General features: G+C 39.4%; 1 protein-coding gene across 2 annotated transcripts in view; it reads right to left on the bottom strand.

The window, feature by feature from the left end:
• Positions 1-14,344, bottom strand: part of TXNRD2 (thioredoxin reductase 2) — a 50,539-nt gene that overhangs the window by 29,968 nt on the left and 6,227 nt on the right. For both annotated transcript variants that reach the window (XM_044990118.1, XM_044990119.1), the window contains exons 7-10: positions 14,094-14,156; positions 10,890-10,960; positions 1,494-1,513; positions 1,010-1,101 (exon numbers count right to left, since the gene is read on the bottom strand). In XM_044990118.1, the coding sequence (XP_044846053.1) occupies positions 1,010-1,101; positions 1,494-1,513; positions 10,890-10,960; positions 14,094-14,156 (246 nt within the window). The remainder of the gene's footprint in view (positions 1-1,009; positions 1,102-1,493; positions 1,514-10,889; positions 10,961-14,093; positions 14,157-14,344) is intronic.

Genomic DNA, 14,344 nt, shown 5'->3' with positions numbered 1-14,344 from the left:
TCTATCAGGCTCAACCTAGTTACAGTCTGACTACACCTATCTCCAGACCTGTTTTGACTCCACTCTTACTCGTGTTTAAACTGTTATCCCGTGTGGAGTTTCTATCCACATAAAACAAAGTTCCACAGGGAAAGGATATTCTCTAGCTGTTTTGTAAAGGGCTCACACATTCATGGCACTCTATGAATACCCTAAGATTTTATGGATTTACAGGTGTAGACCTCATAACAAGATGAGAATAAACCACAGAATATTAGCAGGTTTAGGCTATATTTTGTGCCTTGTTTCAAATTCTTGAGATGTAGCCATATTTTAAAATCATCTGCCCCATCCCATTTCCACAGAAATATGGAAAATATAATTTTAAAAAAGTTTATACTTATCAAACAAACCATAATATTTAACATGCAACGATTATGCACATCTACTATATACAACTGTTTACAAAAATCCAACTAATTACAGTGGGAATGACAGCTATAGCTAGTGTTGCATATTGGTTTCAATTCTAAGCCTCTGTTTTCAGATGATGAACTTTCCAAAGGCTTCACCCTTCCAGCTGCAATTTTTTAGGCTTGTTATCTGAATGAGAGAGAATTACTTGGAAAGTCTAAGCAAGACTGGTTCAGCTAGTACAAGAGTGGAAATTAAGCTAATTTTGGAGAGAGGGTCTTTGATGCTTTGAGCCATGGGACAACCAGAGCAAATCAAATTGGTCACTTTCCTCTTGTTTGAATTAAGCAGAAGAAAAAAAGAAGTACGGTCTAGTGAGCTGACTACAAGACTGAGTCAGGAACAACCAAGCTCTAATGTCAGTTCTGATCCAATTCCCTTTGTAGCCTTGGGCAAGTCACTAGACCTCCCCTCCACACATCCCCTTTTGTAAAACTGAGTTAAAATTTATAACACACCTACAAGGTAATATTTTGTGAAGGAAAGTGATGCTATTTATAGAGAAAACAAAAACACCGCACACATCTCAAGAGATTTAAGCTATACTGATGATTACCTGATCAAACCCTCGAAGTGGGATACTTCTGACCATGACCGTGGTATCCTGTCCAATGCCTGTGAGAAAACCAGCACACTCAAGGGACACATCTTTTGAATAATCAATTAAAGGAATATAGATTACATGATTTCAGATGAAAAACAACCAAAACAAGGATATTGCCACAATGAGACTTGGATTATTCTAATCAATGAAATATCCATGGCAATTATGTTGCTGTTGTATAAAAGAAAAAACGAAAGCAAACTAGTGTTCATATTACAGGAAACTTCATAAATAAATGTTTGCAAGACCCTCAGAATGCACCATCATCTGATCTGAATTCTTGTGACTGTACTGCTCAAAATGCAATTAATGTAGTTTAATCGCTGATGCAGGTAAACAGTTTAAGAGTGGGGGAATTTAGACAATTGAGCCTTCACAGAAAAGACAAAATATGCCAATCATAATCATAAATCATTACAGCTTTTACAAAGGATACAGCTGGCTCCAACCACCAACCTGTTACGGAAAAAAATATAGCAGAGGAATGAGCTTGTGCATATTTTCACACAACTGATACAAAATTATTTTCTGGTGTGTAGTATGATTATAAGATTACAGGTTTGAGCTGTACATTTGACATTGTTAGATGGAAACAGCAAGAGTGTGGTTTTCAAATTCCAACATAAAGACAAACATACTAAAAAGTGTCAGATTTCATTCTGAACCTATTTTAGTAATGAAAAAAATAGATAGGTTTATAAAAACTGGAGTTGTTTTTATCTTGTGAAATAAAAGATCTAAAACACGTTCTGAAAAACAAAACAGATAAAAGCACACACACGTAAAGTGGGAATAACGAGGGGTTAAAATGAATCATGACTAAACTCATTTATTGGGTTGCAAATTGCAGGTGAAAGCTGGCTGCTTGGAGCAAAACTGTTTTTTGCTTATGTTCCAACATAGATGTTGATGTTAAGTTAGACTGTAAGCTTTCGGGACAGGGACCATCACTTACTCTGTATCTGTACATAGTGCAGTGGGGTCCCGATCCATATTGGGGACTCTAGGTGCTATCACAATACAATTAATAAATAGACACACAAAATGGGATTGCAACAAAAGTAGAGGATCTGACACTCTTCTAGGCACGGATTTTGTAGACCTCTATCATATCCCCTTTTAGTAGTCTCTTTTCTAAGCTGAACAGCCCCAGTCTTTTTAATCTTTCCTCATACGGTAGCTGTTCCATATCCCTAATCATTTTTGTTGCCCTTCTCTGTACTTTTTCCAATTCTAGTACACCTTTTTTGAGATGGGGTGATGAGAACTGTCTGCAGTATTCAAAGTGTGGCCGTACCATGGATTTAGATAGGGCATTATGATATCTGCTGTCTTATGAACTATCATTTTCCTATTGGTTCCTACCATTCTGTTAGCTTTTTGACTGCCACTGCATGCTGACCAAATGTTTTCAGAGAACTATCCGAAATTACTCCAAGAGCTCTTTCTTAACAGTTTATTTAGACCCCAGCATTACGTATGTTTTTCAATGTGCATTACCCTGAACTTATCAACATTCAATGTCAGCTGCCCTTTTGTTGCCTGGTCAGACAGTTTTGAGAGATCCCTTTGTAACTCTTTGCAGTTGACTTTGAACATAACTATCTTGAGTAATTTTATACTGTCTGCACTCTTTGCCACCTCACTGTTTACCTCTTTTCCCAGATTCTTTAAAACACATTCTTGAGGTTGGGGGAGAGAGAAGGGAGGGATGGATAGCTCAGTGGTTTGAGCATTGGCCTGCTAAACCTAGGGTTGTGAGTTCAATCCGTGAGGGGGGTCTGGGGCAAAAATCAGTACTTGGTCCTGCTAGTGAAGGCAGGGGGCTGGACTCAATGACCTTTCGAGGGCCTTTCCAGTTCTAGGAGATAGGTATATCTCCAATTATATTATAGAAGATGCTGAACAGCACTGGTCCCAGTACAGCTACTTGGGGGACCCTGCTATTTACCTCTTTCCACTATAAAAACTGACTATTTATTCCTACCCTTTGTTTACTCTCTCTTAACCAATTACTGGATCCAGGAGAGAACCTTTCCTCACCTACTTCGCTTAAGAACCTTTGGTGAGGGATCTTGTCAAAGGCTTTCTGAAAGCCAATGGATTACCATCATCCACATTTGTGGACACCCTCAAAGAATTATAAGAGACAGGTGAGGTACAATTTTCCTTCACAAAATCCATGTTGACTCTTTCCCAACAAATCATGTTCAGCTATGTGTTCGATAATTCTGTTCTTTACTATAGTTTCAACCCATTTGCCTGATACTGATGTTAGGCTTACTGGCCTGTTATTGCCAGGATTGCCTCTGACGTCTTTTATAAAAATCAGTGTTATATTAGCCATCCTCCAGTCATTTGGTATAGAGGGTGATTTAGATGGTTACATACCTCAGTTAATGTTCTGCAATTTCATATTTGAGTTCCTTCAGAATTCTTGGGTGAATATTATCTGGCCCTGGAGAGTTATTACTGTTCAATTTATCTATTTGTTCCAAAATCTCCTCTACTGACATCTCAATCTAGGACAGTTTTTCAGATTTGTCACCTAAAAGAATGGCTCAGGTGTGGGACTCTCCCACATATCATCTACAGTAAAGGCCGATGTAAAGAATTCATTTAGCTCCTCCGTAATGACCTTGTCTTACTTGAGTGCTCCATTAGCACCTCGATTGTCCAGTGGCCCGGATGATTGTTTGGCAGGCTTCCTGCTTGTGATGTACTTACTTTTTTTTTTCCGTCAGTTTGTGTGTCTTTTGCTAGTTGCTCTTCAACTTCATTCTTGGCCTGACTTACTAAACTTTTACACTTGACTTGCCAGAGTTTTTATTCCTTTTTATTTCCCTCAGCAAGATTTGACTTCCAATTTTTAAAAAATGTCTGTTTGCCTTTAACTGCCTCTTTTACTCTGTTTAACCATGGTGGCATTTTTTTGGTCCTCTTACTTTTTTTTTTTTTTTTTTTAAATTTGGGTTATACAATGCATATAGTTTGAGCCTCTATTATGTAGTTTTTAAAAAGTTTCCATGAAGTTTGCAGGCATTTCACTCTTGTGACCATCCCTTTTAATTTCTGTTTAACTAGCCTCCTCATTTTTGTGTAGTTCCCCTTTTTGAAATTAAATGCTACTGTGGTGCATGTCTCTGGTATTTTCCCCCCTGCAAGGATGGTCTAACACATAGAGGTCTATACAATCATGAATGGTGTGGAGAACATGAATAAGGAAGTATTGTTTACCCCTTCACATAACACAAGAACCAGGGGTCACCCAATTCAATTAATAGGCACCAAATTTAATACAAACATAAGGAAGTACTTCTTCACATAATGCACAGTCAACCTTTGGAACTTGTTCCCAGGGGATGTTGTTAAGGCCAAAATTATAACCGGATTCTAAAAAGAAATAGATAAGTTCATGGAGGATAGATCCAGCAAAGGCTATTAGCCAAGATGGCCAGGGATGCATCCACACTCTAGGTATCCCTGTTTTTGCAAATGCCTGTAACAGCACCTCATTCAGTGCAGCCCTAATCCTGACAGAGAGATACTAGCAACAGAGGGGCTGTGTCAAGGACACAGATTCCTTGCTCCATTGACAATGTTCAATGGGGAACATTTGGTACTGTACTTCAAACCCAGAATTCACAAATGCGTCCGGAAGAGCACTAGGGTTTTCCATCTTCAGGGAAGATTCTCACCACCAATTTAGAGGTTACAGTCCCCAGCCTAGAACAGCAATTTCATGCCTCACAGCAACCACAGACTGGAAAAAAAAAGAAAATCTTGTCTGTTTGACAAGCATGCTAAATCCTTTACTTAGAACTCAGTATTTCATCCTCCTTCAATGAAGAAGGTACTGTTTAAGGATTGTTTGCAGAGCACATATCTCTGAAAGAAGTCACTCTGCTACCTGTGATGTCCCTGGTCTTGAACCCTACCCTGGGAGTCCCTGGCCTCCACCCAATGGCTACTGAAACTAGGTGGGCTAGGACTAGAACTATCGCCCCAGCCAGGCCCCCATCTACGGGAGCTCTGATTGGAGGATCGCCCACTCCACCAATTGGTCCAACTACACTCTCTAAGCCAGGAGGAGCAGCAGGAAGTTTGTCCGAGCACTAAGATAGTTTCCTGTTATGGCTGCATTGGACCTTGCACCCAGTCTCATTCCTGCTCTGCTCCTGACTCCTCCCTTACCTGCACCTTAGCTCTTGTTCCCACCTTGCTTCCGCTCCATTCTTGATCATTGCCTTCTCCTCCCCTCCACTCATCAGTGACCAGTCCCGGCTCTGACCCCAGCCTCTGCCTTCTGATCCTGATCCTTAGCGCTGGCATTTGGCATCTGACCTCAGCTTCGATTCCTGGTTCTGACTCTGGCTTAACCCCTGGCTGTAATAACTGGCAGTTGACTCTGATGCGGATCCATGCCTTCATTCCCCAACCTGGACTGCTGTTCTGCCCACTAGACCTGACTCCTGCTCTAACTACTAGGCGAGATTGCCTACATCCTGGTCCATAAGAGCACCTTGACAGTAGAAAACTGATAAATAGTGTAACTGTGTTTGGATTTAAGAAATAAAGTAACATAAAATTGAAAAAACCCTGCTCAACATCAGTCAAATATTGTACAGTAAATGACAAATCCTAGACAGGGAAAATTTAGTTGTGAAATTAGCTCTTTGGGGTTTTTTTTGGAAGAGGCAAGGTGATGCTAGAATGGATAATTCTAATGACAGAGCTAATCCCTACAAGTACTAATAATATAATTACATTTTTAAAAAATGGCTACTCTAAGAATAACTTTCTGGGTGCCCTGCAGAAGCAACTCATGTTCACCAACATCATGAGAGCTGGGTGACAGGAATGTGCCTGGAGTTCTCATCTGAAGCAACGCTGATAAATCTTGTGAAGACAGTTGAAGCTTGCAACTGTCCAGTTAATGTAAAGTATTACTTAACTTCTATAATAGATGGGCTCAGGGGATCAGACCAAGATTTGGTTAACTAAAAAAATCTGAAAAGGATAGACTATCCAGTCCAGGAGACTTGCAGAGTATTAGGCTTCTTTTAGTCTCCCATGTAGTACATTAATAAGCCCTTCTGCACCCTTAGCAACAAGCTTAATAAACTGTCGATGAGAAAATGACTGACACTCTTAAATCTCCCTTGAAAACCTGCATTAGTTACAGAATCTGGAATTTAAAATTCAGGCCATTATTCTAACACAAACAAAAAATGTAAAATAGCAGAAGTCATACCAGGGGCGAGGGGTTACCTTAATTTGAATGCTAAGAACCTATTTGCTTGCAAAATGCAGACAGGACAAAATAGCAGCACTGATTGAGCTTATAAATATTATTCAAAAGCTCTTTAAGGAGCTCATGTTTATTGAATTAGTGATTTTTATTTTTAAGAAAACAGTTAATATAATACAACTGTATTGTACCACTGATTCTATAGGAGCTATTAGCTCTTTTTTATTGTTTAACTATTGTTAAAATTTTAGAGATTTACATATATTTTGGCTTTTACCACATTATTTGTAGGTAACACTCAAATATGTAGTCTGTCTGTCTCTGAAGATTATATATATAATATCAGGATTTTCTGGCTTTAGCTTATTACAAAGAGTTTGGATAATCATGGATTTACGCACGCTGCCATCTATTAAACCACATCCCTTTTAGAACCTGGGAGTGAAATCTGGTACTACACTCTGTTGTTGTTTTTATACTCTTAAATCCCACTGTTTGGCAATAAATTCAACCAACTCCTATAATTTATTAAAGCATAAAAGTTCACTAATTAAGGAAATTCCCCATTAAGGATCAAAATACCTAGATAGGTATTATATGGGATTCAATAAGGAGGCATTCAGGTAGTCTCCATTTTTTACATTGATCTTTGGCTGTACATCCAGGCTTTTAAAAGAAATTTAATGGTATCTGAAGCAGGGGTCAGAGGTATTTTTAACATCTGGTTTGGCTTTTTTTAACACCCACCCACCTTTTCTTCTTTCTGTTTCTAGAAAGGTAAGGCTTTTAGAACGTAAGGAGCAATGCCACCACAGAGATGGCAGAAGGAGGCAACAGCTGCCTGAAGATAATCCATTGAATAGAGGTATTCTTCCACCAATGGTTTTCCTCAATTAACTCTAAAGCGTCAATTGCCAACAGAATGCTCCCTTGCTGCAAACTGTACAGACGCAACATTTAAAGAGACGGGATCATAAGAGGGCCAATACATTTCCAAGATCAACCTGCAATAAAAACATCTGTATTGTTTTTTTCTTTTGTGTTTTGCCTAACTGTTGGTTTAAGCAGAATTTCCCAGGATGGTGCTTGATGCAGCATATTTGACATGGAAATAAGATATTGTATTTCGCCTTAATATTAAAGATACGTGTAATATAAAATGCTGGATGTAGATATACATTTTTGCATAAAAAGGTATAACTGGTTTTAAAATACTTTGAAAACTGGCAGAGCCATTAGCCCTCATGAAAACGTACTGGTTTGAATGTTTCAAAACACTAATACAAGAAACCCTTTAAAAAATAAAAAAACTGAATACACATTGCCATTAAAAACAATTAAACTTTAGTGAGACAGTGTAGTCCAGTGGCATCAAAGTGAGGGTCAAGGAATCAGGGGCTCTGCCACTGACTTGCTATGTGGCCCTGGGCAAGTCCCATCCCTATTCTCTGAGGCCATGAGAGAAACTCAGGTTTGATAGGTGCAACTCCCTCCACTTCAGGGTTTTTGTTATGGCATGAGCAAGGGTGATGCAGAACGGGCAAGGGAAAGTATATCTGATGACGCCCAGGAGCCATATCTCAGGCTAATTAAAGGGCACTATCACCTGGTGAGTGGAGCTAGAGCACAAGGTGTGCGAGAAAGATGGAAGCTCCGAAATGGTCCTGAAGAACATCTACCTAATCCCCACTACAATTTAAACAGCAGTAAGAGGTTGGGGGAACAGGTGGCACTAAAAGGGAAACTCAAAGTGGTACATGTCAAAGTTCAGTAAATAATTTATCACTCTCAGAGATAAATTTGCCAAATGCTAGGGCACCTGGATTTATCTCTGAATGGAAGGTGCACCTTCCTCCTCTAGCACACAATGGGCCAACATTGCCTACAGCAATTGCAAATGCTGAAAAACACAACACAGTCTCTATAAGGAAATATTCACAAGGAGTAGAACAAGGCCTTGCGCATACATTTGCTCCCCTCTTTTATTAGATGAGAAGTAGATGCAAGTCAGTGGCCATATATAACATCAGCAGTTAATCTGATTTACAGCCCCTCCTACAAACCAACAGGCTCCTTGACATCTTCAGGGTCAAAAAGGCAGGATTAAAAGCCAGAACACAGCCCTTCACACCTGCCAAGTCTCTCTCATTTGGAGGAAGACTCCTTCAGTTTAGATTGATTTTATGGCAGTCTTTCAGTTCTCACTATTGGTGTGAAGGATTTTATTGTGTGTATATATCAGGGGATTTTTAAGACTCTTAGGTTGGTTGGTTGCTGGTCTGGTCTGGTCGTTTTTAAGTCTCCCTTAGAAAAATAATTGAAGATTGACAGCCCTGTAATTTATATGTTGCTAAATACAAGAGATATGTAAAAATAGCAGAATAATTAGAACCCAGATCAGAATGCAAACAAAAGGCGTTAAACTGAACCTTGGGAATATTTATAAGGGAAATAAATTGGACAGAAAAAACCCTTCTGAATGTGAACAGCTCCCTCCTTCATCAGTTTCACCACAGGCTGATAAAGTACAGAAATGCTACTGTAGCCCCTCAAGGCTTATTTTGACTAAAGCTTAGGAATGCAACATATAAACACTAGACTCCCACATTACACTGTTACAACTTGCATTAACAGCGACTGGACAAAAGCCACATTTTCATAGAAACATCTTACAGGGATAAATCTTGTGTTTAGTTTAAAAAAAAAACAACAATTTCCTCACATAAATCATGCTCTCCCAATTCAAGAGGTGACTGATATACTGCAAACAACTGCAGATTTAGTTTCCTTTTAAACTGTACTGAAGGGTTCTGTTTATCTGTTGATGTTTAACTGAAGACACACTGCATTTCTGTATTCAAAGTAGCCAGAACTGTGAATGGCACCTACGTTTTGTTTCAAAATAGCAATTTCAGGTTTCTCCGGTGATAGAGATCTATTTAGTTCCTGAAATCAGCTCACTAGAGAAAGTAAAAAATATAAACATCTTTATTTGACTAGAGCATTGGCAATCACTTACTTCCTCTCGTTATTTGTATTGTGGAGTCCCAGGCACAAATCAAGACCCCACTGTGCCAGATGCTATACAAACAGAGAATAAAAAGACAGTGCCTGGCCCAAAGAGCTTACAATTTAGTAGAGCAGAAACCTCTGCTACTAGTTATTTCACCTACACACAGAACTTCACCATAAAGCATTTACTGTAACTGCCACATTGTTGTGCATTGAAATTTTGGGGTTTTCTTTATGAACACATTTTTACTATTTTCACTAATTAGTTTGCAATGTATAGATGAGCTTTGTCTAACTTCATTTTGTATTAAGTTACATATATCAAACTAGTATTTCTAGTCTGAAGTAGCCAAAAAGAGCAGATTAAGAGAATGATAAACATGACGACATCACGTTCTATGTTCTTTGATTTGCTGTCAAAGTAGCAGTACCAGTTAAGAGTAAACACTAGCAAAAAGAAATTGGACTGTGTTTTACCAACTTATTTCAAACATACACAAAAGAGTCACAGCAAAGAATAACAATACAGCATTAAATTCTAAGCACTTGCTGCCCTCTTGTGGCTTCTCTTTATAACTGCTATAATTAAAAAAAAAAAAAGCTACACTGCTACCTCGATATAACGCCACCCGATATAACACGAATTTGGATATAACGCAGTAAATCCAAATCTGGGGGAGGGGGAAGAGGGGGCAAGGCTGCACACTCTGGTGGATCAAAGCAAGTTCAATATAACACTGTTTCACCTATAACACAGTAAGATTTTTTGGCTCCCAAGGACAGCATTATATCGAGGTAGAGGTGTATCTTCATCTAGGACAGGGGTAGGCAACCTATGGCATGCGTGCCGAAGGCGGTACACGAGCGGATTTTCAGTGGCAATCACACTGCCTGGGTCCTGACCACTGGTCCAGGGGGCTCTGCATTTTAATTTAATTTTAAATGAAGCTTCTTAAACATTTTAAAAACCTTATTTACTTTACATACAACAATAGTTAAGTTATATATTATAGACTTATAGAAAGAGACCTTCTAAAAATGTTAAAATGTATTATTGGCACACGAAACCTTAAATTAGAGTGAATATATGAAGACCTGGCACACCCCTTCTGAAAGGTTGCCGAGGGATAGCTCAGTGGTTTGAGCATTGGCCTGCTAAACCCAGGGTTGTGAGTTCAGTCCTTGAGGGGGCCATGTAGGGATCTGGGGCAAAAATCTGTCTGGGGATCTATCCTGCTTTGAGCAGGGGGTTGGACTAGATACCTCCTGAAGTCCCTTCCAACCCTGATATTCTATGAAATAGAATTCCAAAGACCCTGATCTATGATGCTGAAAATTCAATTTGCTTTTCAAAGGTGTTTCTTGTGCAAAACATTCCTGTGGTAGGCACAGAAATAAAGCCACAAAATAGCTTTACAAAATTAGGTATAGCAGTATTCAGGAAAAATAATTCAGAGGTGAAACAGAATGATAGTGAAAGCTAGAATGCAAAAGCAGTAATTTAGACCATTATTTTGCCTTATTGTAGCAAGGTAAGAATGCAAGGAAGAGCGTATATTAAAGTCTTACGTTTTTCCAGGAGATTCTTTCAACCAGAATATATCATCACTTGTAATTCCATATTCCAATGCACCTGCAATCTATGAATAAAATGTATAGATAATTTTGGAGCTGACAGAACACATTAAAGAAATAAATGAAAAATTGAACTTGAGCATTACAAGACACTATACTGTTTCCATTAGCTCAATTTCTGATTTTCTGCAAAATAAAGCCCACAAAGCTAAAGAACTACGTAGAGGTGCTAATAAACATTTTAGAATTTTACTACATTTGTACATGCCCAGTGGTTTAAAAAGAACCCAATAGACCCATCATATACTGAACATCCCTAAAATTCCCATTGCTTCTGTGTGGAATCAACCCTATGTTTTCCATTGCGTGCGGTAATTTTTTAGAATGTTTAGGCTCCGATCTATAATATTGGTCACCCACAGAATTGCCAATGTTATCTATAGAAAGGTGGAACAGTGGTTAACATAGATTGAAACAGAAGGGGGAACTCTCATCACAGCAGCCAAGAAGTGGAGTGCGTGTTGCTTATCCAAACCAAGCACAAGAGGGGACATTTTCTTCTTCTTTTGTCAAAGTACTTTAACACACGTGCAGGGAAAACCGCTGAATGCTTCAAAGAGTAATATTGAAGAATAATTTATCTAAGGCAATCAGCAAGTTTTTAGGTGTGATCCAGAAGCTGAAGTTCTATCCAAATCAGGACTGTGAAGCCGGGACTCTGAATTTTTCTGTTCTAGTCTATGTAGGTTTTTATACCGTGCTCAACAACACAGTATGAGTACCTTCCTGTAGTGCATTAAGCCACATGACTATACACCTGTCAAGTGTTTGTTCTCTCATCCTCTCCCCAGAGGAAGAAGCATGTGCAATGGAGTTTATGGTTTTGGTAATGTGGTGCTTTTTTTGTTTTTAAACATAAATATATTGATTGCTCTGTGTTTATGTTAGAGAAGACAAGGTTGAAGAAATGTGCCCTGCACTTGGAGCAGAAGGTGGTGAGGTCTGTGATTGCTCTAGTTCCTGGGGGAGTTCATATCACAGTCTTGGACCACCCCTGGAGAGAGTTCTGTCTCCCACACAGACAAGCTTTACTGGTTTTGTGGAGAGTCCCATTGTGCCAGAGGAGCATAGTTGCTGATCACAGTCATCATCCTTAAGCTTTAGATGATCTTTTATATATCCTGGACCCAAGCCATGGAGTACTTTGAAGATAAGGACTGAGACTTTAACTTGATTCAAAATTCTATGGAACGCTAGCGTAGAGAGTGAAGGACAGATCTGATGTGTTCATGGCAGGACACACACACGAGTGTACTGCACTAGTTGGAGTTTCCAAAGTACTGAAGGTTTTCATACTCCAGTATATCACCTTGCAGTTATCCAGCTGAGAGGTGAAGAAGGCATGAATAACTCAGGCCAGGTCTTTGTCTGCCAGGATGGGATGGGAGTTTCGTAGCCAAGTGGAGATGGTAGAAAGCATTACTTGTAGATGCTGCTATGTGATAGCTCAGCATCAGCAAGGAATCCAAGAGTATTCTTAGACTACAAACTGAACTGCCCAATTAGGGGGTGTGCATCTTCAACCAACAGAGACTGCACCTTGTCTGCAAGCTCTTCAAAATACTTTTCTCTGTCCACAAGCATCGCCTCTGCCTTACTTCAGCCAACTGTTCTTCATCCAAGAGCTGATCTCATTCAAGCACTGGGCCATCGTGTGATATGCTTGCATGTGGTGACAGATAAGTAGATCTGTAGATTATCTGCATATTGCTGGAACTTGAGTCTATGTCACCTGAACACTTCACCTAGAGGTTATAAGTAGGTGTTGAAAAGGAACAGACAGATAATTTGATTCTAGTGGTAGAGGTGCTCACTATTCATCGTGAGCATCCTTTCAGAAAGACCTCTAACCATTTTAGCACGTATTATCCTAGGAGCCTGCCGCCTCTCTCAGGCAAGATAGCAGATTCTACAGCATTCAACACTGTTGACCATGAGAGAGTTACACCAGGATGAAAATGGATGACTGTCCTGTATCCATTGACAGGAGGAGATCATCCATCAGTGCCACTGAAGCAGCTGCTACTAAAACTTTGCCAATGATGTTCATCATATCAGAGCACCAAAGTCCCAGTACCCATCCATGACAAGAGAAGGAAATGGGCAGACACCTCTGACCTGGCTTATTGAATGAACATAGATCATACGAACAGCAATGTCTACACAAAAGGATGTTCAATACCACCTCCACAACTCTTATGGAGAAACTCATTTCTTGTTTCTCCTTGCAAGAGCTATAACCATTTTTAGACATGACTATGTTATGCTTTCACCCTTGTTTCACATAGGCATTACACAATAAGGGATGAGGGAATTACACCTGCAGAAAAACAGCAGGAAGCCTATTTTTGGTTTTTACGCCGTGTCAAAGGAATCTACATTATGTGCCAGCTAGTTCTGAGAGGCTTAAGGTTCAGTGAGATCAGCCTTTGGTAAACAACACAGATGGGCCTCAAGATAACTAACATGCTATGGACCTTTTACCACCAGGTCATTGGTTAGAACCCTTCCCTGGTTGATAGCAACTTAATTTGAGAAAAGACCAATGGCTTATATGAAATGAGTTCAGACATCTCAATTCAGTTTCCAGTGGACAGGTATTTACCTCTCAAAGTCACCATCACAATTAAAACTAATTGGCATTTTCAGGAGAGTCTAATGAAAGTAAATCACCCTGATCCCCAGAGGTGATCCCTCCCAATCAAGGTAAATATACATGGTCAGGACAGTCTGGGAAAGGATGCATGGCAAGTGCCCATACTTAACAGTCTGTTGTATAAGATGACGACTCCAGTTTTAAGAACTGTTAGTCTGTCACCTTTCACCAGCACTAAGAACACTTTTTAAAAAGAAAGCTGGACCTGCCTATTGCTCTCCAACTTCAGATGCATGGCCCTGAGACATCTCATAAAACTGGTTACGGTCTGATTAAAAAACGGGTCTTGTATTTTAATTTTTGCTGGAAAGCTTACGTATTATGTTAAAGACAACTGTTCCAGCTCACACACTCACAGAAGTTAATCATTTGTATCTTTATCTGTGCATTTATGACCTTTGGTAAGTCCTCCAAACATTGAGTGTGAGCTAAAGCAGAAAAAGTAAAGCTATTGGAGATGTCACATGGCAGACATGACTTACATGTGCAGGATATTTTGGCCTCCCTCCAGTGGCAATGACGATGTTTTCTGCAGTAATGATAGTCTGCAAATAAATACACAAAGTTAGGATCATCATGATCAACAACCTCTGCAAGAATCGCCGGCTTTATTCTGAGACAACCTTATTGTCTGTCATTAACTTTTAATGACATACATATGGGTAATAAGAACTGAGAAAAATTGGTATTAGCACATGCTATTTGTGTAAACTCATGCACCAACCAGCACTAT

Source organism: Mauremys mutica, chromosome 16 (genome assembly GCF_020497125.1).
Source record: "Mauremys mutica isolate MM-2020 ecotype Southern chromosome 16, ASM2049712v1, whole genome shotgun sequence".
In the NCBI taxonomy this organism is placed as follows: Eukaryota; Metazoa; Chordata; order Testudines; family Geoemydidae; genus Mauremys; species Mauremys mutica.
This window is presented reverse-complemented; position numbering and strand designations above follow the sequence as displayed.